The 25,187-nt window shown below is 36.9% G+C and overlaps 2 protein-coding genes across 7 annotated transcripts; both read right to left on the bottom strand.

The window, feature by feature from the left end:
* Positions 1 to 707: 707 nt before the first annotated feature.
* tp53inp1 (tumor protein p53 inducible nuclear protein 1) lies at positions 708 to 9,476 on the bottom strand. Of its 5 annotated transcripts, none has more exons than XM_027149819.2 (6): positions 9,207 to 9,454; positions 8,425 to 8,492; positions 8,135 to 8,204; positions 7,196 to 7,520; positions 4,935 to 5,286; positions 708 to 2,942 (listed from the first exon to the last, which is right to left on the bottom strand). In XM_027149819.2, exons 4-6 carry the CDS (start codon positions 7,317 to 7,319, stop codon positions 2,690 to 2,692), a joined length of 729 nt encoding a protein of 242 aa, XP_027005620.1. In that variant the 5' UTR covers positions 7,320 to 7,520; positions 8,135 to 8,204; positions 8,425 to 8,492; positions 9,207 to 9,454; the 3' UTR covers positions 708 to 2,689. The 5 variants fall into 5 exon arrangements, with proteins under 5 accessions (XP_027005620.1, XP_027005622.1, XP_027005621.1 ...); XM_027149821.2 differs by having other exon boundaries at positions 8,135 to 8,201; XM_027149820.2 differs by lacking the exon at positions 8,425 to 8,492.
* Positions 9,477 to 11,230: 1,754 nt separating this feature from the next.
* nagpa (N-acetylglucosamine-1-phosphodiester alpha-N-acetylglucosaminidase) lies at positions 11,231 to 25,181 on the bottom strand. 2 transcript variants are annotated; one of them, XM_027149813.2, is made up of 11 exons: positions 24,990 to 25,178; positions 22,559 to 23,032; positions 21,086 to 21,225; positions 20,826 to 20,934; positions 19,783 to 19,911; positions 19,276 to 19,478; positions 18,408 to 18,455; positions 17,970 to 18,098; positions 17,392 to 17,523; positions 15,341 to 15,422; positions 11,231 to 14,883 (listed from the first exon to the last, which is right to left on the bottom strand). In XM_027149813.2, the coding sequence occupies exons 1-11, from the start codon at positions 25,073 to 25,075 to the stop codon at positions 14,670 to 14,672; spliced, it is 1,746 nt and encodes a 581-aa protein (XP_027005614.2). In that variant the 5' UTR covers positions 25,076 to 25,178; the 3' UTR covers positions 11,231 to 14,669. The 2 variants fall into 2 exon arrangements, with proteins under 2 accessions (XP_027005614.2, XP_047667512.1); XM_047811556.1 differs by lacking the exon at positions 17,392 to 17,523 and having other exon boundaries at positions 24,990 to 25,181.
* Between the last annotated feature and the right edge of the window lie 6 nt (positions 25,182 to 25,187).

The raw sequence follows: 25,187 nt of genomic DNA, 5'->3' as shown, positions 1-25,187 counted from the left end.
ATCAACTGACAGTTCCTGATATGAGACCGGTAAAGAGGTGGAGCTTAGTACCTGCCTGACCAATCAGATTCATTGTTGCAGAAACAACGTGCTGCTGCTTGAAAATGTAAACAAACCCAGGAAAGATATTTGTCGTGCGCTGAAGTGCTTTGGAGCCCCACTGAAATGAGGCCGACTCCGTGACTCTGGATCCTAAGGCATCTAGAGATTTACCAGCTCCACTTAAACTCTGCTATACTAAAGGGGAGATAATGAGATAATAAAACTCCATGTGGTCTTTAAGGGCAACAATCTCCTATGCAAAACCACATTTATATGAGGATATGAGGATGGGTTCCCCTTTGAGTCTGGTTCCTCTTAAGGTTTCTTCCTTTACCATCCAAGATAGTTTTTCCTCACCACGGTCAACTCAGACTTGCTCATTAGGGATAAATACAAACACATTTAAATATGTCTAATATTAATCTCGAATTTTTATATTATTAATCTTTATATTATTCTTTATAATAACCTTTTGTTTTATGTTTATGTTCCGTAAAGCTGCTTTGAGACAATATCAATTGTAAAAAGTGTCATACAAATAAATTTGAAGTACAGGGAATAAACTTTTATCTAATTATTTGGGCATCTGATTGGGTGATCTTTTATGACGACAAATAAAACAATTTTCCAAAAATCCTAACTTTGAAGGTGAAAGAAAACAAGTGTTCATTTAAAAAACAAGGCATTTATTTAAAAATAAACGAGCATAAATTATACCGACAAGATAATAGACGTATTACAATAGTATATTATGCTAGTAACAAATAAAATACGGTGTACATTTCAAACATGAATCCACAATGTACTAAGAGTAAAATAAACATAGGGTACTTAAACCTATTCGTTTGGCAAAGTGCTGTTTTATTCCAGTAAACTGAAAATCAAACAATTGTCTGACTAAGAAACCTAGTGAGTAAGGGCACGTTATTTATTATCGACACAAACACAGAAAAAAACATTGCTACAGTTTTTACACAAAAATAAGGATAGAGTGAGTGAATCACAGAGACAATTTTACTCCCCTGTGCATAGTGAGTTAAAGTCCCTTTGGACAGAATTCAAGTTCTTCACTAATGCATTGTCACACTGTTAACCTGGAAGGCACAAGATCTTTAACAGATTTCAAGGCAACATAAAATCCCTGTTATTAACATGAACATTTAGATTGCTGAAGACAAAAAAATATATACAATATATATTTGCTTCACTAGACAAACTGAAAATGTGACAAAAGTAGAAAACCTGCCGCAGTACTAAAATTGCAAAAACTGCAGAAATAATGCTAAAGAAAAAAAATGTTAAGTGAAATAAGAAAAATAACACATGTATTCCCGTGGCCAGGGATAGAGCATCTTAGGTGTGCTATTCATTTTGCTCAATCAAGTATACTGAATATTTTCATAAACACCAGCTGTGATTGCCATTAATTGAGACACTTCATATCCATCAATCTGTTTCCTCCACATGACACATTTAGTATGTCACAACACTATTTTGTGTTATTTTAGATCAATTGCCAAATGTTAAAACAATAACCAAAGACTGTTGTAAGTTTGCTGCTACATTAGGTTTAAATATTTGACTCAGCATATACAAATTTCATGTAATTAATAAAACATGAAGCATAAAATAAAAAAGCCTAACAGAGGGAAAAAAATTTTTTTGAAAAGACATTTTTGTTGAACAGATTAAGTCATTGTTTGGAGATTTAACAGTCAAGAGAAAGACTTTCTTTTCACAGTCTTAGAACAAACTAATCGCTTTTTTTTCCAGCTTACTTAAAAGTGATTAATTACAAATATTTTAAACAGGCAATGTACACAATTACAAATGTAAGAACTTCTTCAGTATGTACAAATACAATTAACAATTGTCAAGTAACCTGCATTGTAGTAGAGTACAAGTGACTGTGTTGTGACCCTGAGACATGTATGGCAGATTTAAAGCAAACAAACAAAAAACCCCACTCAATTGTTTTTATGCACTGTAATGTCATACAAAATGCTTGCTGCCAGGCATGCTATGCTACATACCTCACATTGCAGATAACACAACCTCATACAATTTCATACTTTTACATACTATGTGATACTTTTTTCTTTTTAAAAATATTTCAATAGTTTTTCTTAATACATCTTTCATATGTGGAAATTTACTACTAAATGCTTTTAGCGCTAAGTAATGCTAAATGTAAAATTTTGTAGTAAAAGGAATTTTTTAAAAACAGAAAGCAGAATCCATCTGACCAATTCACTAAAAATACAATTAGTGATGCAAAAAATGGCCATGAATATTGTTACATACGAAGCAAGTAGGTACAGGATGATACAATGCCTGCATGTCCACTGAAAAACAACATGCAAAGAACTATAAACAATGACCATTCACACTACATGAGGCTCTGTATGTGTAATGCAACTTGTGACACAATTAAAATTTATTGTCAGCTTCAGGTAGGAGAACCAGAGAGAAACAAAGCCTGATTTGGACATATGCTCAAGCAGATTGGTACCTGCACTGGAGTAAAGTGACCTATGCTGTTGATTCTGAAGGATATCATTGTGTCTATCTAAGAAGGACTAACCCCTAGCATAGTGCCAGGAATAGAGGGGGAGGATTAGGGGAGGAGGGCACAGTGGCAATGGTCTCAGTAGTTGTACTGCCTCTGTCCGGGCTGCTGTACATGACCTGCAGCAGCTTTGGCCTGTCTGGCTCCCCCATCACGGAGCAGGTTCAGGCGTCGGAGCGCATTACGGGACAGCTGCTGGCGCTGCACATTGTCGCGAATCCTCTGAGCCAGGCGTCCATTTTTGGCCTGCTCCAGGAAGCTGGCACGTGTGGCAGTGAGAGCAGCTGCATAGCAGCCAGTAGGGTGACTGGGTCTGTACTGAACATCAGACCTGCATAGGAAACAACATTGCACTATTACACCAAAACAGCCACAAAACAATAATAAAAATAAATTCTTATTCTTATTCTTAATAACAACAACATGACCATTATAGCAGGCAGTGCAAAATGCTCTGACAATATAGGTGGGAGCAAGTGCCAATGAATTCACCCCCTCGATTAATAACATTTAATAGCAGTTAAGCCAATTTCAGTTTTAGGTTGTAACACCATAAATTGTGGACAAGTTCAAAGGTAGTAAATACTTATGCATGGCTCTGCATCTTCAAAATGATAGTTAAAAATCAAAGCTTAGCATAGAGTCTTCTCAGAATTTTTTTTCTCTCCCATTACATCTCTCTACAAAATTTAAATACCTACAGTACTGTAACAAGAATATACAGTGGGTACAGAAAGTATTCAGACCCCTTTAAATTTTCACTCTGTCATTGCAACTATTTGCTAAAATAAAAAATCATTTTATTTCTCATTAATGTACACTCAGCAACCCATCTTGCCACAAAAATCACATGGTCATAAGTATTCAGACCCTTTGCTGTGACACTCATATTTAACTCACATGCTGTGCATTTCTTCTGATCCTCCTTGAGATGGTTCTACGCCTTCATTTGAGACCAGCTGTGTTGAATTAAACTGATTGGACATGATTAGGAAAGGCACACACTTGTCTATATAAGACCTTACAGCTCACAGTGCATGTCAGAGCAAATGAGAATCATGAGGTCGAACGAACTGCCCAAGGAGCTCAGAGACAGAATTGTGGCAAGGCATGGATATGGCCAAGGTTACAAAAGAATTTCTGCAGCACTCAGGGTTCCTAAGAGCAAAATGGCCTCCATAATCCTTAAATGGAAGAAGTTTGGAACGACCAGAACTCTTCCTAGACCTGGCCTTCCAGCCAAACTGAGCAATCGTGAGAGAAGAGCCTTAGTGAGAGAGGTGAAGAAGAACCCAAAGATCACTGTGGCTGAGCTCCAGAGATGCAGTAGGAAGATGGGAGAAAGTTCCAGAAAGTCAACGATCACTGCAGCCCTCCACCAGTCGGGGCTCTAAGGCAGAATGAAAGCCCGCATAGAATTTGCCAAAAAAAAAAAAAAACACAGTAAGGACTCCCAGACTATGAGAAATAAGATCCTCTGGTCTGAGGAGATCAAGATTGAACTTTGTGGTGTTAATTCTAAGCGGTATGTGTGGAGAAAACCAGGCACTACTCATCACCTGCCCAATACAATTCCAACAGTGAAACATGGTGGTGGCAGCATCATGCTATGGGGGTGTTTTTCAGCTGAAGACAACTGGTTGCAATCGAAGGAAAGATGAACGTGGCCAGGTACAGTAATATCCTGAAAGAAAACCTCTTGCAGAGTGCTCAGGACCTCAGACTGGGCCGAAGGTTCACCTTCCAACAAGACAATGACCCTAAGCACACAGCTAAAATAACAAAGGAGTGGCTTCGGAACAACTCTGTGACCATTCTTGACTGGCCCAGCCAGAGACCTGACCTAAACCCAATTGAACATCTCTGGAGAGACCTGAAAATGGCTGTCCACCAACGTTCACCATCCAACCTGACGGAACTGGAAACGATCTGCAAGGAAGAATGACAGAGGATCCCCAAATCCAGGTGTGAAAAACTTGTTGTATCATTCTCAAGAAGACTCATGGCTGTACTAGCTCAAAAGGGTGCTTCTACACAATACTGAGCAAAGGGTCTGAATTCTTATGACCATGTGATATTTCAGTTTTTCTTTTTTAATAAATTTCTACATTTCTGCTTTTTCTGTCAAGATGGGGTGCTGAGTGTACATTAATAAGAAATAAAATTAACTTAGTTGATTTTAGCAAATGGCTGCAATGAAACAAAGAGTGAAAAATTTAAAGGGGTCTGAATACTTTTTGTACCCACTGTACATTTGAGTTTAGCTAGCTATGTTAGTCAGCTTAATCTTCAAAAAGCCTGAAAATTTAATGTGTAATTTTACCTAAGGATGCTAGGTTCGCAAGAGTTTTCCTTTAGCTGGCGGTGGTCCGAGCTATGCACAGCATAGACAGACATGCTGGGGTGCTCAATAAGCAGGTTCTCCAGTGGACTAGTTTCCAAAAGCACTGGACCCCTTCCTCCAGCTGTAAAGCAGGGTGGTGGTGTGATAAACCAGCTCTCCTCAAGACCACACTCAGCATCCAGGTGCAAGAACCCTCTGTCCTCTGGGTCTGTGTCTGCTGCTGAGTCCAAAGAGGAGCAGGAGTTGCAGCGCAAAGGGCAGTCAGGAGCATCCATGTTCTCTGAGCATACTCCTATCAACTCCTCATCACAGGCACTGGAGCAAGCTTCAGCTGGAGGATCACATGATAGAGATTTCTATTTTCACTCTTTAACAAAGATCTTTATATAAAAATACAAGCATGCCAAAATTCAATTAAGGGGTGAGATTTATGAAATATCTGCTCACAAAAGTAAACAAATCATTTAAAAGCCAAGACAGACATTTGTGTTTGGTAAGCAACCCTAGCACAGAGGCATGTTTTCATAGTTCACTGCTATTTTTGATCTTGGCAGTCAATGGTGTAAACAAAGAGAAACTGATATGGTGTCTTATATGACATGACCTGTAGAGGGCACAATCGACAGTGCACCTAAGGTCAGTGAAACAATAACAGCTTTCAGAAAATTTCAGACAGGCAAATAAAACGAAGAGGAACAGAGGAATTAATTAAATTCAGGTTTTATTGCCATGCAAGTCAGTGTCTCCAAGCAAATCTCAAAGTCTCAATGTAATCTTGAAATTATGAATAAGATTGTAAAAAAGCATTTGCAAACGTGAACAGCATAATGATGCTCTGTTTAGCACTAAGGTTGTTTTTGGAGAGGCAAAGAATGGGGTGATGAAAGTGTCTTATTATTGATTTTGCTGGATAAGCAACCTCAATAAAAACCAGCCCATAGGCAGACTGTTTATCCTTTGTCTCCAGACTATTACACGCACATCTGACATGTAACCAAGGGACTATAGAATAACCTATTCTTGTCTGTAATTGCCTGATTTGGCACAACACTTTATATAACCAGTGATCTTGCATGAAACTGTTTTCACTGTGGTTTCTCCATGGATTTCTTTCTCCACTATTGTGAAATTCTGATCCTTCGGTCAATGTGGATTAAACCTATAACTGCTCTACTGTTTATCTTTTACACCCTTTCCCAAATTACTCTTAATTTCCCCTTTCCTAAATTGTCTAAGGCTGAACTGGGCAAATCTTAACAGCTTTTAAGGCAAATTGAGGCTATCAAATAAACTTAACTTCATCTATTTAATTTCATTAATTACAATAGATAACAACCAGTGATAACGAGTCTGCACTCATCCCTGGCACTATAAAACTAAAGCTTCTCATTATCATAGACACACAATGAGATCTACCAAATGAAGAGGTAAGTTTGCATATCTTAGATTACAAACTCAACTTTTTCTGTGTTTTTATCTGGCAACATGGTGTAGTATATAAGGTACAACAAATTGACATTTATTTTGTTCTCTTTACTTAAATGTTTGTTTTTGTTTTTTCAGAGTAAAACACAAATAAACTTGAATTGAAACTTAGCTAAATAAAAAAAAGTCATGCCAGGCTACAAAACAAGGACATGAAGCTGTAATTTGTCATCAAGAAATATAAGAGAGATCTCACACACTGAACATTAGCAGCCTCGATTAACAGCCTGACAGTGGCTCGCTTGGGATTTTAACAGTACACCATTTCAGTTAGGAGCACAGAACTGAGCAACCACAGCCCCTTTACAAGTGTCTGGATATTAGTCATGAATCTCCCAGCTGATCCTAGGTCACCCAGACAGTGCTATTTTTATACAAGTGATATATTAAGTGTTTGCTGGCCCTAAATATTCCCACCTTAGGGGAGAGACCTGAGCTAGACAGATCACCTTGCCCCTCAAATATTCACAGCCTTCATGATGTGAGACACAGCAATGCTGTCACTTCATAAGATGCCAGCAAATGACATTAAGACTTTTTTCTGTCTACCTCCACAGTGCAGCTTGACATTTGCAATATGTCTTACTAGCATGCTAGCACAGACATGTCATTAGCTAAGGGTAGATGTAGTTACTACAGACCTGACTTTACAAGTAACACATTATGTCAGTGTGCTGGGAACACCTGTGATTTATTTAATGCAAAAAATTACACTGAAAGATTTATGGAAATAGTGTATAAATCTTAACACTAACCAAGATAATCAACAAGGATCCAGTCCTCATCATCTTCATTTCTGTTAAAGCCCACATCTGCAGGACATTCAGTGGCCTCCTCCAGGGCATCTCCGAATAGGATGCTGGTGAACCTCTGCAACATGGTGGAGGAGCTGGGAGAGGAGGAGGGGGCCAGATCAGTCCTGCTAGTGTCACTTGAGGATGTGGCTCTTTGGTCATCAGCTGTAATAGCCGTTCACAGAAGACTCTTGAAAGGTGCTGAAGTGCATGAGTTTCTCCTTCACGTATTAGGAACACCTAAAGCTCAGTCATAGCTTTCACAAAGAGTTCAAAAATCAAGGCCCTGTAAACAAAACATGGCCAGAAAAAGAGAGTCAGTTAATGCCAATAACTCAGCAATACAGCTTTAATAATTGCATACCAAAATTATTATATAAAAAAAATCAGGATTAAATTAAAGAAATATGAGAGCGAGAGAGAGTCCATCACTTCACTATAGTAGCAGGCAATGAAAGAAGAGATGAAGACAATAACACACTGCTAGATCAATATTTAATGAGAAAGAACCATTCAATAAAGTCTGCTAAGGGTATGAACTATTCTATCAGGATGGCTCTATAGTAGTCATGGTATTGGAGTCCAGGATAGTTCAGTGATTGTCCCACTCTAACGCACCTACTAATCTGTCATTTAATGACACTGAATTATACAGATTTTGCCGAGTCCTTTGCATGGGGAGCGTGAAATAAATATCTTTTATAGTCCAACACAAAGCTGATGCTACATCTCCAAACTCTACAGGAAACATAAATTGTATGTTTATCCTTAAAGCATGTCAAACAACTGCCATCGAGCTTGGAATTAGTTGCAGTTCAACAAAAGACATCCATACCAGTTTATGATACTCTACTACTTCCATAAAAATAAAAAAAAGCCAACATCTCCAACAATCAGTACCTCTTATATGGCGTTTTGCATACATGAGCTACCACTTCGCCTCCAGCGCACAACACACACCTGCTCACTGCTGTTGGAACAGGGGACAGTATATAACAATGCTTTGTTGATAAAAGGTCAATGTTAAATCTAAAGTAAGTAAAATCTAAAAATGGAAAGATGAGCCCGGTACTTTATATATAATTTATATATATATATATATATATATATATATATATATATATATATATATATATATATATATATACACACACATATATATACACACACATATATATACACACACACACCTGAACTCTATTTCCTTCATCTGTTGCAGAATTGTGATAACTGCTAACAATAATGTTGACACATTTAACTGTAATGAGAAAAGAATGTGAAAGTAAATCAGTTCAAATTCCACTTAAATAAAAGGACACTTTCTAACTATCTAAATGTTATAATGTAGTAAAATGTTGTTTGGGGTAAAACAAGCATGCTATAGAGACAGAAATCATGGTGTGAGAAAAACAACAGTGCTTATTTAACTCCAAATACAGTTGTGTTGAGTGCATCATCACACCAGCAGGGGGACAAAAACAACTCTTTAATCTGGGGACACTTTTTTGTTTGTTTGTTTGTTTGTAGGGTTTCTCTGGGTCCTTGTCTGTCCCATCAATTCCCCTGTAGCCATCCTGATGTTCATGCGTACAAAATATACAGAGACATTATACTAAGACTTTGAGTGTTGTCACAGAGGCAAAAACACAATGCATCTGCGTACACATAGGGAGGAACCCGACAAGAAACTCTACACCAACGGATAGGACAGAAGACATACAGGCCTACAGCTGAGCACAAATAACCCACAAAGTATGTTTTACAGAAAACTATCTAAAAAATATCAAATCTTACAACACAAAAAGGAAAAACATATTTTCTGAATATTTTCTTCCAGCAAGAAATTCAGTCTTTTCTTTGTTTGGAAAACAGTTATTATTACTTTGGTTAACAGTTTACATGCAAAAGTGATTAAAACTCTTACACGTCTTAAACAGTGAAAAATTGCTCATCATCAACAACAAAGACTCACCTGCGGCTGAGACGCCTGTAAACAGGAAGCGTTTGTTTAATCAGAAAATAAAGGGAAAACAAAGGAAAAAAACACTCGGCTCGTTCGAAGGTTGAGGTAGGATGTGTTACTCTTTATAAATATATCTATATAAATACTTCTTCTTTGAAGATAACACTATTTTGTGGACCCTGAACAAGTGCTCGCGTCTCTCTCAGTCGCTCCGAGGTCTCACTGCTGTCCTTTGTTATTGTTGTGTAAAATGAGCAGCTGATCGTTGTCGACGTCACTTCAGACAGCCTATGGGATGGGCCTGTTTAAACACGGCTAGCCAATCAGCGGCTGCGCCTGGTTGTGACTGACTGTCACCAACGCACGTGACCAGTCCAAAGAAAGGCAAGACTGGACAAGTTTGGGAGAACCTCAGTCAGTACTTACAATGCTAGAGAAGACTTGATGTTGTGTCTTTTATCGATGACCTTTCTTAGTTTGAATTGAAAATAATGCAGTTGTGGGCTACTGCTTTTGACAGCAGCTCCCTAACATCTTACTGCTGAATGCTGTAAATGCACAGTATTTATTGAATATGTGCATGAATTAATGGGAGGAGAGAGATTCTCTTCTCTTCCCTTCCTTTGAGAGACAAACAAAAGAATAACAATGGCTGACACGCAGCTGACCAAAATATAGGTCACTATTTGGGTATGACAAAAGACCTTCACTCAGACAGGTGGATCTGGAGAGCCTGCAATGTAAATGGAGCAAGGGGTCCATGGAATAGCAATGCAAATTTGGTGTTTGCATAATTGCATTTCCAATTCAAGCAAAGACAAAGACACCAATGGTCATCCTGCATGGCTGGACAGTGGAGACTAGAATGTGTGAAATAAATGATATATACCTATTCATTAATCTCAACTACACTCAAACAAGCATCAAACAAGTATATTTCCAAATCTGTATACATATATAATGTGTGATTATTTGCAATGTGAAATGTAATGCTGTATAATGTAGATAATTATGTATTTGTTGCCCAAAAAAAATCCCATACTTCAGAGGATCGTGTTTTTTAAATTATCATATGACACAACCATGCAGGATTTGTAGTTTTACATCACTAATTCACACCACAAATAATATAAAAATAAGGCAAAATGTTATGCCTACTGAGAATGACTTGAGAACACATGAAGAGAGTGGATTACTTAAAGCAATTGTTAATGAGATAATGAATCCTTTAAAGATTTATTTCACATAATTATTGTAATGTGTAAATAGTACATCATGTGTCATCAATAGTAACCCGGTGTCCCAGTTTATTCTTGGAACTGATGGAAGACAATAAAAGCAAATCACACTGATGTTCTTTAAGCTACTGAGTCATATCCTGCTGATGAAAGAGAGCATAATGTTGAATCAGTCCTTGAAAACATTTCTGCCTGGTTCAGGATCAGCGAACTTAAAAGAATTACACCTTTCTTCCAGAAACTGTCTTCTTCTGTGAAACATTGTTTGATTAATAAGAGAGGTAAACATCCTACAAAGTAAATACTACCTATGTAACAAGCAGTACTTTTCACACTTTTATAATAGGACAGACTTTGTAAGACCAATATGCATTCTAATAGATTCAAGAGGAGTTTAATCTAAGATTTGCTTCAGATAGTCTTTTCGAGAAATTACAAGGCAATTTGTAAACACTAGAAGTACCAAACAGCAAGTCTTATGTAATTTTGTTAATGTTTATGGCATGTTCAGAACTTCTTGTGCAAGTTCACTGACAAGAGTTCACTGTAGAGCTTTGTTATTAAATATACGTAATCATCTGATGTCAATCGTAGTAGAAGGATTTGCCCCCCCCCCACCCCCCACCCCCACACACAGAACCCGGACATTATTTTCACCATTTAAGTTTTTGTTATAAAGACAGACATTGTGGTTAATTTCTAAAAATATATTTCAGAAATTTGTATCAGGGTCACAGAAATAGAATGGTCAATTTCTGACAGATGATGCTATAAATCCTGATTATATAAGCACACTTTGTTTAAATACTTTTTTAATTCAGCAGTTTTAAATATCAGATCAGAAAATTACAAGTCCCAGTGAACAGATTGTTTAGTTAACATTAGATCTAATACTGTAGATAGCTATATTTAATATAGTTAAAAATAACACACAATACTTTAATCAGATATAGACAGTCACTTAAGTAATTTTATTTAAGTAATATCGATTCCTCAGGGAAGAAGTCAGTGTTAAACAAAGCTGAAATTTGGTAGTCAACGCTAAATCAACCTGTATTTACTCTTATGTACAAAATGACAAATTCAAGATGGACATTTGCTTTCATTTAAGCGATTATGTAAGTAGGGTAAACAGCAAAGATATGTAAGTAATAGTAAATAATACCATGCTTGTATGCAGAAAATTGATAGAGTAAAATGGTAGATCAGGTAAATGAATTTACAGATTGAAATCTGCGTGGAGGATTGCATCAGCTAAACAGTACACACCAGGGGGAGTGTCCAGCCTGAGGCAGTCTGGCAACTGACAGGTGTATCATCCTGTCATGTAATGCCATAATCTCAACAATACAGCTTCCATAATGGCATACCAAATGATTAGCAAAAATCGGGCTTAAATTGCAGAGATATGAGTGAGTGTGAGTGAGTGAGAGAGAGCCCAACCCTGCCAATTTTTGGTACATACAAGATGGATTTTTCTAAAAGTGTTTAACGAAACATCGCTGAATTAGAAGCAAACTTGAACTGTAAACTATTTTGTTGCTGAACACTGATACTGGAGGAGAGGGGCAGTTTTTACTCTCATGTAGACTGGAGCAAGTGGACAGATACAAAGCTTTCAGGACAAAGAAATTTTGTTCTTGTTTTGTCCATGTTCTTTATCAAAAGACTGCACTGAACATGGCAGGTTACTTGTTCAGCATGGGAATACATTCATTTTCAGATATGAGGTTATCAATTCCAGCTATGGCTTGCACTATTTAAAAGGGCAGTTGGGATTGTTAGAATTCCTGGAGTAGTGGGTGTGAGTGGGGAAAAAAGTAAAAAAAACAAAAACAAACTAACCTTCACACCTACAAATAGTATAATTAGTGTAGAGCACCACCATCTGTTGTTCATCATTTAACACTTTTTAATAGAACATTTAATAATTTAAACATTTTCAAATCTTTAGGAATATATAACCTATTTTTAATGTTCAAATATCAAATGAGTGCAAATGTCCTTAAACCAAATATTTAAAAAATAAGTTCTGTCCAAAATTGTCACTTTTAATTTTAGAGGTGTTGTGTAAAACCTGTGAATATTGTTCCACCTTAGAAAAATTCCACTGATTCCCTTTTAGTTAATACATTTGTAAATCTCATGATTTATGTATACATGCATTACTTTATTTATCTTACTTAATAAAACATCAGATAATTTAGAAAATGATTAAATGGATTTAGCACATTATTGACCACTTGTACACATGTACAGCAGCAGCAATGATAACACAAAAGACATAAGCACATTAAGCCAGGAGTTCAAAGTCTCTGCTGCATTACTAGAGTCTTTGACATTGAAAAAACACAAATCAACAATACACAAATAAAACCTGGAACTGTAAATGATCGATATGTTGCTTTTAAATAAAGTGAAACTACTAAAGCAATGGAAAAAATTACTGGTCCAATAGAATGTGAGGCAGAAAAACTGTGTCAGACAAAATCAGAATGGGGAAATCCACATGAACCAAATGCAAAGTTCTGAGTACAAAACAAACAAAAACACTGTTACACATAAAATGATTCTGATTAACTCTTAGTATTACACAGAATGAATTGTTCCAAAGCCTGCTTCAATAACATTCACATAGTTAAAATTTGATAGGACAGGAAAACTGGAAAGTGTTTGAACATCAACATTTTGTTTAACATTGTCACAAAAAAATTAGAAAATTTCTTTCCCATTTTTGTGATCATTTTTGTTGTAATGTATTCTAAGCAGAAAAATACCCCCCCCCCCCCCAAAAAAAAACAAAAAACTGGACTCTCATTGGCCTCATTACCAAGTATGATTTGTGAAAGCTCCCAAAAAAAAAAGTTTGTTTTTAAGTAATTAATTAATTAACTAATTAATTAAAGTAAGCAAGCAAGTAAGTAAGTAATTAAAACAAAACAAACAAAAAACCCTCCCTTTATTCCCTTTCAAAGTATAGTATAAATGGGAATGTATCATTTTATGGGAATGTAAATTTTTAACTGAGTCATCAGGGAGGAGCTCCATAATTGTAAAAGATAAATTAAAAGATAAATACAAACACTATGAATCTGTGCATTATGAAAATAATTCATAAAATTGGCCATTGTTCTATCCCTAAATTTTAAAACATCTTGAGATTCAAATCTGTTTCTGTGCTTTTAACAATGATGAATTCACAGACAGTGCAAGGATTAATGTCACTCTACAGTAATGGTGTACAAAAAAGAGACACTGACAACATAAAAATACTTTGTTTTGGAGTTGCAAGTCAGCAGGTATATAAAAGGCACTAAACTTGAAGGGTAGGCTTCATTAATAGTTCCCTTGCATGATGCATTTATTAAAGTGTAATTCCACTTCACTTAAGCTAACACATCCTGCCATTTTCCCATCTCACTGTGCCATGGTCAAAGTCCATTCGAGATGTCCTTGTTTTGGTTTCTTAGAGTCTATGAAAACTTATCAGGCCATGATTTTACAATGTATGCCAGGGGAAATGGTTCAAGACAACATGTACTAGGCTGTAAGCCAAGTAGGGTGAGTCTGCTTTCAAAATGAACATAAAAGGTAAATACAGTAGCAAACCTTGTTATTACATTCACAGTTCAATTCTGGTCTGCTTCTATGGCAACAAGTTGTACAAAAACATCAAAATCACAAAGTAGCCCACAAGCAGTTGAATATTCAACCCTGATGACCAAATTTAAAGTTCCTGAGTTTTTTCAAAGTGAGTAATATAAAGAAATCACAGAATGCCAATGATGACCACTTGTTATATACTGTAACAATGCCATAAAGGCCAGGATATGGCTACCGAAGACATACACAGATGTGCAGGTCCTTGTTTGAATTTAGAGCCTCAGTTTGATTGTAGTTTTTATTTTGACCACAGTATTGTCTGTGAGGAGCTCTGTGAACTCACTGACTATTAGGAATGATGACATACAGGAACACCTGCTTCACTGTGTGATTAATAAACCTCAAGATTAATGAGCACATGCCACAAGAGGCATCTTTTACTGACTACACAGGCCATGTGAGGTACTAACCTGTATATACAGAAACGTGCTTATTGTTGGTGGTCACCCACACACATGTACCAAAACACACACACACACACACACACACACACACACACACACACACACACACACACACACACACACACACACACACACACACACACACACACACACACACACACACACAGCTATTCGCTGTCATCTGGCTGAAAGAAAGCTTTGCCAGGCTGTGTCCTCAAATGATTTGGACTATCCCAAGACTTGTGATCTTCCTCTAGCGGTACGAAGGAATACTCCTTCTGCAGACCCCCTTTGCATTTTCCACACCATTGGATTAAGTTTCCAATGAGACTGGTCAGCAAGATTGCAGCCAGAACGGCAGTGCTAACCATCCAGCTCTGCCTAGACACCCACACACAAACAAACAGCAAAAGAGAGACAGAGAGAGAGAGAGAGACAGAGAGAGAGACTTCACCTTTTGAATCCACCACTGTGGCCTACACAAAGCACAAAAAAACCCATAGCAACCCCTCACAACCTCTCACTTGCATTTGAAAGGTAGGTCTGGATAATAAATGCGTCACTGCCTCTTCACTACATGAGCTCTTTACAGCACAGTGGGAACTCTTGATACAGATTTGCCAAGAGCAGTCTTGCCAATAAAGGTGTGGGGCATTCAATGATATTTCCAATAAAAGCTATGATTTGACTTTTACTATACAGACTTTTTAAAAGAACATGGATGAAGTACACACTTTTCAAAAGCAACAAGAGTAAGCTGGAATTATCGATTTGGTTGCATAACAAAGTCAGGTGACTTACAGAAGGCTGATGTTTTTGTACATGTGTGAACACTTACTTTGATAGATAAGCCCTCTGCATGTAAGCCTTGTCTTTCTCTCGCCACTCCTTCATCATTTGGGTGGCTAGACAATGACCAGCTGAAAGGAAGGAAACAAACATTTCAGTTCCTCATCAGGCCTGCATTGCTACATACTGCTACAAACACAGGTCCTCTCACTACTTTAGATTCAGATCCAAAACGTTCCATCCAAAGTGATGAGAAAGAGAAACAGCTGTGTTTTGTATCCACAGAGAAGCAGGTGCTCACACCTTAAGTGAATGGAAAAGTTCTCAAGTGGAAATCTGGGATGAAGTAAGAGGTTAAATAAAAGCATTTGTGTTTATGATAAACACTCAGACAAGGCTTAAAAAAGTAAGGGCAGCAATGCTGGATGAGAGCTAATTTTAAAACCTGCATTTGAGTAAAGGACTGAAGCAGCCAGAGCATGGCATGAGGCCAGGATCAGAGCTAAAGAAAGACTTGCGCTCATGTTGGTCAATCCTGATAGCTTTATGGTGCAAATTAGTCAGCTTTTTAAACATTTATTTAGGAATATTAAAATAATCCTAATTTGAGGTTATGTGATATGGCCTGTAATTTGGAAAAGCAGAACCACAACCGCAAATTAGATTATTATCTCGTCAGCACGTTCCAAGTAAATAAGTTATAACTGACAATTTTATTTTTATTACCCATCTTGCCTTTCAACCCTTTACAACCATTTAAATATAAAGGAACTTCTGCACAATGGGTTCCTGATATAATTTATGATACAAGCAGCTGTTCCCTACACAGCTTTTTTATTAATAAGTTTGTTAATGAGTTTACTTTTTTCAAAACCTGTTCCTGTGTAAGTTGTTCCTACTGAAAGGATAATGTGCAAGAATGAGGACATTGATATAAATATTGCAACTGACAGTTTACTATCAAAACTGAGGCTATATAAACTTAATCTACACCTTCTGTTCAACTGGAATTAAAGAAGTTAACAACACTGGAGTATTGTGTGATTTAAAATCTGTGCATACATGTCATTGTTTATGATAAAAGAAATGTTAAAACTACTGTATGTAGTATGTATTACATACTGTATGTAAGAAATCTTACGCTACTGGTGCATTAAATTGGGATTAGAGGAAGTTTATAGACGGATAGAAACTATTAGTAGATAGAAACCTGGAGCTCGGCAGAAAGTACTGGGACAAGAGCATAAAAAGCTAGCCATCAGCTGTTTTCTCAGGAATCAGGAGTGTCAAAGTTCATCGTTTCTACCAGGTAGTGACCTACTGGACAGTAATCAATGCTTTTCCGGGATTTTCTGCACATTTGATGCCTTATAATAGTATTTATACTATGTTGAGATCCATCTTTTGATAAGTATTCGTACAGATAAACTGTTTATCACAACTAATATTTTAATTTTTCTTTCTGTTCGGCATCACCACAGGGAATCATGTGGTCTGCATATTAAATTTGGCACGTTGTATGATTTACGACACAACCCTCCCATTTTTATCAAGGCTCGGGACCGGCACTGAGATTTAACTCTTTAGTGGCTGGATTAGCGCCTTGCCCAGAAATCGAACCAGGGCTGCGGCAATGAGAGCGCGGGGTCCTGCCGCTGGACCACATGGGGGCTCATACGAAACTATTATAAAAGGTGTAAATATTTACTGATGCAAAGTAGGCGTGCAAATTGTTATAATTTTGTCTTCAAGAAAAAAATGCAAAAATCATCAGGGTAACAGAGATTATTAAAAATTTGGGTAGAATTTTGTATAGATTCTGAAAAGTATATGTAAACTGAAGACCTCAGCTGTACAATCTCCATGATGGTTAAAAAAAAAAAAAAAAAAAAAAAACACCTTCAGCATACGGAAAGAAGTGCTGAAAATAAATAAAATATGCAAATAGCTCAAATTACACCACATTGTACTATGCAGACCTGCAAAAGCTGAGGCAATCACTCAACAGATTTACATAAAGATATCTCACATATAGGAATCGATAACCTGGCCATGCATAATGGCGATGCTGGCCCAACAGTGTGTGCTTATAATCTGTACCTCTCTGCAGACTGGTATTTCTCTGGTTGTGGAATGTGGCATAACAGCTTCCCGTTACAGAGTCACAAGGGCAAAGGTCACTGCACTGGCACATTTGCGAACAAAGCAGCCCGTAGTATCCTAGAGGACATTCTGAGAGAAGACCGTGTGCTCATAGAGTATCATCAACATATTTATTTTTCATGCAACACAGAATGTTACTCTCACACATCTTAATGTGCATTCACATAATGACAAATTTATGCTAATTTTATGAGACGTCATTTTTATGGACATACAATAGAGGAGGTTATTAAAACAATATTGGATGGGGTACGGGAAACTGGAGTGGGATGCATGTACGAGTCTTAGTAGAATGCCCACATACTTTTTGATATAGTGCATAGTGTGTGTTGATGTTACACACCATTGGCACCCCGTCAAGTGTAATTGCTGGTTATTAGTCTGACTAAGACGAGAATGGCTTTACAAGTTGATAGCTTGTAAGTACAGTCATGACATGATTGGGCATTAAAAAATGTCAATCATATATCCAAATCTGAACACTGTACTCTGCACAGCTCACTGCTTTTACACACCTTGCTCACAGGAATATCCATGAAAACCAGCAGGACAAGTGCATTGTCCATTGACATGATCGCAAGTTCCTCCATTTTTGCACATGCATTTGTCCTTACACCCATCGCCATAGAAACCTGCGTTACATGCTGAAACACAGGACACAGTGAACACTTTAACATGTGAAAAATGGGTGGAACCAATAATCAATCAAAGAGTCTACTTATACATAAGTATTGCTTGGCCAAAACAATTTCAGTGACTTAACTGAAATCTTATAATAAAACAAAACTAACTTATGAAACAATATACAATAAACTATCTATATAGACATGTACAATAGACATGATATCAAATCTGTAAGGCAAATTTCCATTTAACATGCTTCATAATATAGTATATCCCCTTGTTGTATATTGTGTGAGCTGGATTGCTGTGTTGAGTTTGGCTGTGTTTACCCTGACTGCAGTTTACACCTATCCACCCTGCGTCGCACACACAGCCATCTGTTCAGGGACACACAAGAGTGAAGAACATTCTCAACAATTATTGCACATGGTTACAGCTGTGACATTTCCTTTATTCAACAAATGTATTAAAATGAATTGAAAGGAAACATGTTTAGCAGAGAAAAACTGCTGTAATGTTTCCTGGGATTTGTGCCTCCTTTAAATATATATTTAATAAATGATGACTCTGTTGTTAATTCATTCATTTTCTACCGCTTATCCGACCTACCTCACAACCCATCGCAGGGCACACACACTCTCATTCACTCATGCAATCACACACTACGAACAATTTTCCAGATGTTGTTAATTCAGTGTCTAAAAAATACTTCTAAATATAGGAAACAGTTCATAAATAAAAGACATAAGAATAGGAAACAACAGCCCATTTTCCTGATTAAAATAGTCTTTATAGGTGTAAAGCACACAGCATGGTAGAACAAACATTACAAAGAATGTTGTTGTTGTCCTTCAGCTGCTCCCTGTTCAGGGTCACCACAGCAGATCATCCAATCTGTATATTTGATTTTGGCACAGGTTTTATGCCAGATGCCCTTTCTTACGCAACCCTTCCATTTTATCCTGGTTTAAGACCTGCACTGAGATTTAACCCCTCAGTGGCTTGGTTGGTTCCCTGCCTGGAAATTAAACCCAGGCCACAACAGTAAGAGTGCAGGATCCTCCATTAGCAGCTCTATAGTGAGGTATAACACACTAAAACCTGTACTATGTATGTATTTCACTTGTACATACTGAGAAGATGAACATTAACAGACACATGCAAACATTCCATCATCCCTCAGATAAAGAAAGACACCTGGGGTGCAGAACCCATGGTCTCCACAGGCTGGAGGCTGGCATGTTAGATTGGCACATGTAGGCATGGCCCAGCCAGGTTGGCACACACACTGGCCATCTACACAGGTCCCATGCTTGTTGCAGTCTTCAGGCTGGCAGAGACGCTCGTGCACACACAGCACGGTGGACACGGCCCGAGGACATCGCCACATCGGATCATCACTACACACAGAGCAAAAAAAAAAAGAACACAAGAGTAGTTGACAAACTCAGGCAAAGTTAGCAAAACAAACAGTGTATGTTTTTTATATCATGCTTTATAATATAAAGTTTATTGTCAGTACAGTGACATTAAACAAATCCAAACTATTTTATGAGACTGATAATCATCACTATTTAATTTCTACTTAGGAATCACAATCTCGTTTATATATAGTACTGCTGAGGTGTACAGTTACTTGTGATAGCTAAAAATGTAGCTATCTACATTGTGATTTCTAAAAATGGAAAAGCAGGAATTATATACCAGTGATCTGAGGGGAAACTTGCCAGTAACCCGTCACGGACATAAGTGGAAGAGCCACCTCCGTCCAGATTAATGGCATTGATGACTCCCTGCTTCTTCAGGAACTCTGCCACCTCCCATAGGTTCATACTGTGTGCGCACGCACACACACACACACACACACACAAATGATTAAATTTGAGATTATGTTACTGTACTCTTAATTACAAAAATGCTGCACATTATAGATATTAATCCAACAGCTAGTACATGTACTTCATTCTGTTTTGTGTATGTCAGCTATTCAAAAAGTGGAAACGAGCTGCACTGTTTTTAATGAACTGAAATAATTAACTGAATGAATTATTAAAAGTGTTTTATATGGAGATGAATATACAAAGCATCACCTGCATGTGGGAAAAATTTATGTCAGTATGAAGTCACTTTAGACGTGGTACTGATGCCTTAAGCTTAAAATATATCATAGTGTAGGTGACAATATTAGGAACGGTGTACACACATACATAATTTGATTTGGCATGCTTTTGTAAATACTGTATGAACAAAAATCTATTCAACTCTGCTTTGAGATAAAAAAATAAAGATTCAATAAATTAGGAGAAATTGTAAAATGATTAAATATGAAACATTTACAAAATAATATTCATACACAATCAACATAATTTTCTTAACTTCTTACTTCTACATATCTGAAAATTCAGACTCTACAATGTCTAATCTATTTTATCCCACCAGGAAACAAAGTCATAATGATGCTCTACATCCTTCACGAAAGAAGAAAGTTGTCATGTTTACAACTGAGATAATGAATTCTTATGAGAATCAGCTAAATGCTGGATTTTCCTAATTCTGTAATATTCACCGAATAAACACATTAATCGGTACTTTAGTGAATTCTCTAAGGTTGCATGTCAATCTGTTTTTGTATGGACTGTGACCTTACATTTTCATGCCCTTAAAATAACTGACCAAAACCGTGATTGGTTGCTTTACATGTCGGTCAGATGCCCTCTGTGGAGTCCTGCTATTAGTCTATTTCTCACCCTCTGACATTTGTCTGGCCATCACTGTGGAATAGAATGAGTCTTCCCTTGGCATCATGGCCCACTGCTGTCCGTGCGGATATCACATTAACAAATTCCTGGAATGTTCCTGTAACATACAGCGTGTTATGAGTTTCTCCCTCATTTGCAATGCAGTCAGTTAAAGTATTTGAATAAACAGCAGAATTCAGTTCAATGCTACTCAGAAAACAATCTTACACAGTTCTTTAACCATTACACAGTGCTAAGGATTGATGTACCTGTCTCCTGAGACGCTGTACATTCAGCCTTTAAGCTCTCATCGATGTATACTTCTCCTGACCTGAGCAGCCAAACCACCCCACTGACCAGCTGCACAAAAGGGTTTACTCTGTCCAACACCTCTTCCTCTGATAGATAACTGTCAGCATGAAGAAGAGGGGGATGAACAAAGGTTGGGAGAAAGGGAGGAAGAGTGACAGGTAATGACACAAAGGCAGTCATGCAGTCCGCTCCAAAAGTACTGGAACATCACAGCCAATTCTTTGTTTTTGCTATACACTGAAGACATTTTGAAATCAAACATTGAATATGTGACAATAGATAAATTTGAAAATGATAAAAAAAAAAAAAAAAAAAATCCAGGTTTTTCAAGAAATTGTTAAAAATTCCAAGTTTAATTTCCTTACGTTTATATCTAGATGTATTATACAACTTATAACTTGGAGACTCCTGAGACACAGAGAAGCTTTTAAAGAAAACCTACCTTATTCAACTTTTTTCTTTTGTTTAAACAACTTTTATCAACACTAGTTTAGCTTCTTAACGGTCTTCAACAATTCTGTTAAATTCATACTACTGTGTGGTGTCACTGTTATTCACAGGAATAACAAAAATACAGCAGCAACCAAAAATCACTAAGCACTTTACAAATGCTTCATTAAATTTCTTATTTTATGTATTTCAGGGATGGTTTCCTTAACCAATTCACACTGTTTAATAACCAAAAGTAACAAAGTAACAAAAGGTCCAAGGATTATTATTTTCCCCAGAAGATACAACAGTGGACAAACACCTTTACCTCTCAGCGGAAAATCCCAGAAAAAACTGAAAACTTGGATATGAATAAGCAGCTTGCTGCAGTCTCTCACTACTAGCTGTTATTTGTGAATAGCCATTTATTACACAACAGTACCGTAGGGCTATTTTTAAGGAGCAGATGTTTTTGAGTCTGTCCATTCTTAGGACTTTCCTGGCTAATCCATTTTACTTCTAGCTAATTCTGTTTGTTCATGAATGTATGTTTAGTGTAATTTAGTGCTCTGAATTTACTCTTGCCAATAAGATTTAATATATAATAAGAGTTACAGTTGGATCAGCTAAAGCAGGAGGTGAGAAACTTAGTCTGTTGTGAATGATCATGTCGTCTTTAGTGTTATTATAATAAAATTATCTAAAAACTGATCTAAAATATACTAATATACCTCTATTTCTGCCTGATCATTTTAGTCTCTCTTAAGCACTAAATTTGCTTTAAGTTTTTTAAGCTTGAAAAAGTAAATTTTATAATATGCCTCCAGCTGGAAAAGACTTTCTAATAGCCCTGTAAAATAGGAATATTTAGAGTAGGACTCAGTATGGTCTTAGTTCAGGATGTTACATACCCATACACAGTTTTAATGTCAGCTTTATATTAATATTAATATAAATATTCCCAAATTATTAATTGATCTTAGAAACATATTTCCACTTACCCAAACACCAGTGTCCCGTCCTTCCTGATGCCGAACTGAGCGTTCTGCACTCCTCTACTATTCTGTACCAGTCTGCCATCACTTACAATGTTCCCTAAGCACTGTCCATTACTTGTGTTAAAATATCCACCATTCTGTGCGATCAGACACTTCCTTGTTTTAGCAGTGTTTTCCACAAGCTCTCTACGTAAATTCAGACATCCTCCGGAGCCTCCGGGCTCCAGGACCGACACTGTTCTCAGCGGGTCATGAACCACTGTGATGTGGCCACTCACCCATCTCACTGAACTGCTGACTGCTGAGACAAAATTCTTGGATTCTACTACAGGAGAGCCAGAGTGTGCGCTTGCCTGCCAGGTTTCATGGGTAAGGTTTCCATGGAGGAGTGGCTGACAGTCCCTCACGTACCGATGGGAATGAGACGGACCGTGACTATCAGAGTAGGGCAACAAGAGGTCATCATCTAAAGAGTGCCTGTAGGAAGGGGTGAATACAGGGATATTAATATGAATACAAAGTTGTTGCCAGCTTATGTGATCTAATTTCATAAGCTGGTCTCATAATAATTTGTTAGAATAGACAATTATTTATGCATAGATGCTTTACACAAACCGTCTCTCGACTTCCCAACATTACACTTCTGATGTTTTGTGCAACTCAAATACAGAACCTTGCTGAGTGTTGACATGACTGACTACTGAGTATGTCAGTATTTGATCAGCACTGAAGATCAGCTGACATCTCTGATACTGGTAGCACATTTAGAGTGAAATGAGACCAGATAAAACACTACACACAACTGGTCAAATCTTTACTAGTTTTTTTTTACTGACCCTGCTGAACAAAAAAAGGGGTATAAGAAAACATTTACTCATTCCCACATAATGCCATATTCCTACAACTAACGTATGAGATTTACAAATTAGACATAATATTGGAAATGACAATTAAGATTAAAGAAAGAAAACAAAAAATGTAAACATCATTCAGCAATTTTTTCCACAGTGACACAGTGATCTGAGAGGATTGCTGTTTTTAACCTTGTGAAACATGTTAGTTCCTGTTATCACTGACATTGCAGAAGTTATAGACAGTTGTTCCCTCACCAGCTACTGCTCTTTTCCCTCAAGTTAATAAGTTAATTTAGGAAAAAAATGCAATGCTCTCGGTCCTGAGAGACTTTCCTGTGTTACGAAGCACTGACAATAGAGACTCCTTCTGTAAATGCAAAATAAATATCTTTCACAAAAAGCAAAACCACAGGAACGACGTGGTGTGTCCACTACATGACTCTGAGTTAGTAGCACATTAATATGAACCTAAAAATTCACCTGCACATAAGCAAATTCAAAGCACTGTGAGACAATCAGAAATATTCCAGATGAAATATGAATATAAAACTCCATTTTGAGAATAGACTGCCGTTAATTGGGTGATCACAGTCAAACGTTTACACAACCTGATTTTTTTCCTACTTCCTTCTATGATTCTAAAATATGTGAAAATCACCTATATTCATTTAAGTGCTTTATTGATCACTGGGCTGATTTGATTATTTGGACTACTTTTTATGACCATTACGCTGTTAATTTTCATGTGCAGACATGGCAGAACTGATTATAACTGAGCTTAAATGGCTACTTTACACTCACTGTCCACTTTATTAGGAACTCAAGTTGTTGTCTGAACAGCCAATCATGTTGCAGCAGCATAATATATAGAAAATCAGGCAGATACAGTTAAAGTTAATGTTCACATCAAACAAGATATTAAAGAAGAATTGTAATCTCTGTGACTTTGGTTGTTGGTGACCAATTGGTTCGTTTGATATTTCAGAAACTGCTGATTTCTTTAAAAAAAAAAATTCACAAAACAGCCTGTAGAGTTAACAAAGAATGGTGCAACAAACAAAAATACATCAAACGAGAACAGTTCTGTGGCTCGAGCTCTGTGCTTCTTCCACAGCTTATTATATCAATAAATCTGCCTGGCTCATCTCTCACCCAGCCATCAGATTGTTTAAAAACTACACACTTGGCAAATAAACCTGAATTGGATTAACACAAAGATGACTACACTTGTGCTGTGACTCTAAAGTTTTAATTCAATTCTCTGTCAAAGAAACTGAAACCAACTCTCTCTCTCTCTCTCTCTCTCTCTCTATATATATATATATATATATATATATATATATATATATATATATATATATATATATATAAAATATTCTAAATGCTTTAAATGATTTTTCCCCCATGATGAACTAGTCCATGATTTGTTTACTAGACTTTTTTTTTATTTAACACCCAAAGTTGTATCCTTAATGATAAACTACTGTTTATTACAAGCACTGTTTATTGTAGTATTACAATTATGGTTGATTAAATAAGCTAAACCAGCAGCATTATTAATGTATAAAATGTATCTTTACCTCACAATTTTGCTCTCTGTCATCCAGAATGGAACCAAAATAAACAGAACACAAAAACGGGCCACATTTTCTAACAACATTTCCATGTACAGAATTCTCGCCGTTAAAAAGCCACAGACTCATTTCTAACTTTTTACAGGCTACATATCCAATACAGTCCAACTCCCTACACCTGTGTACTAAATAGGCCATAACATA

The sequence above is a fragment of the Tachysurus fulvidraco genome, chromosome 3 (assembly GCF_022655615.1).
Source record: "Tachysurus fulvidraco isolate hzauxx_2018 chromosome 3, HZAU_PFXX_2.0, whole genome shotgun sequence".
Lineage (NCBI taxonomy): Eukaryota > Metazoa > Chordata > Actinopteri > Siluriformes > Bagridae > Tachysurus > Tachysurus fulvidraco.
Note: the sequence above shows the minus strand (reverse complement) of the source record. Positions and strands in the feature narration are given on the sequence as shown.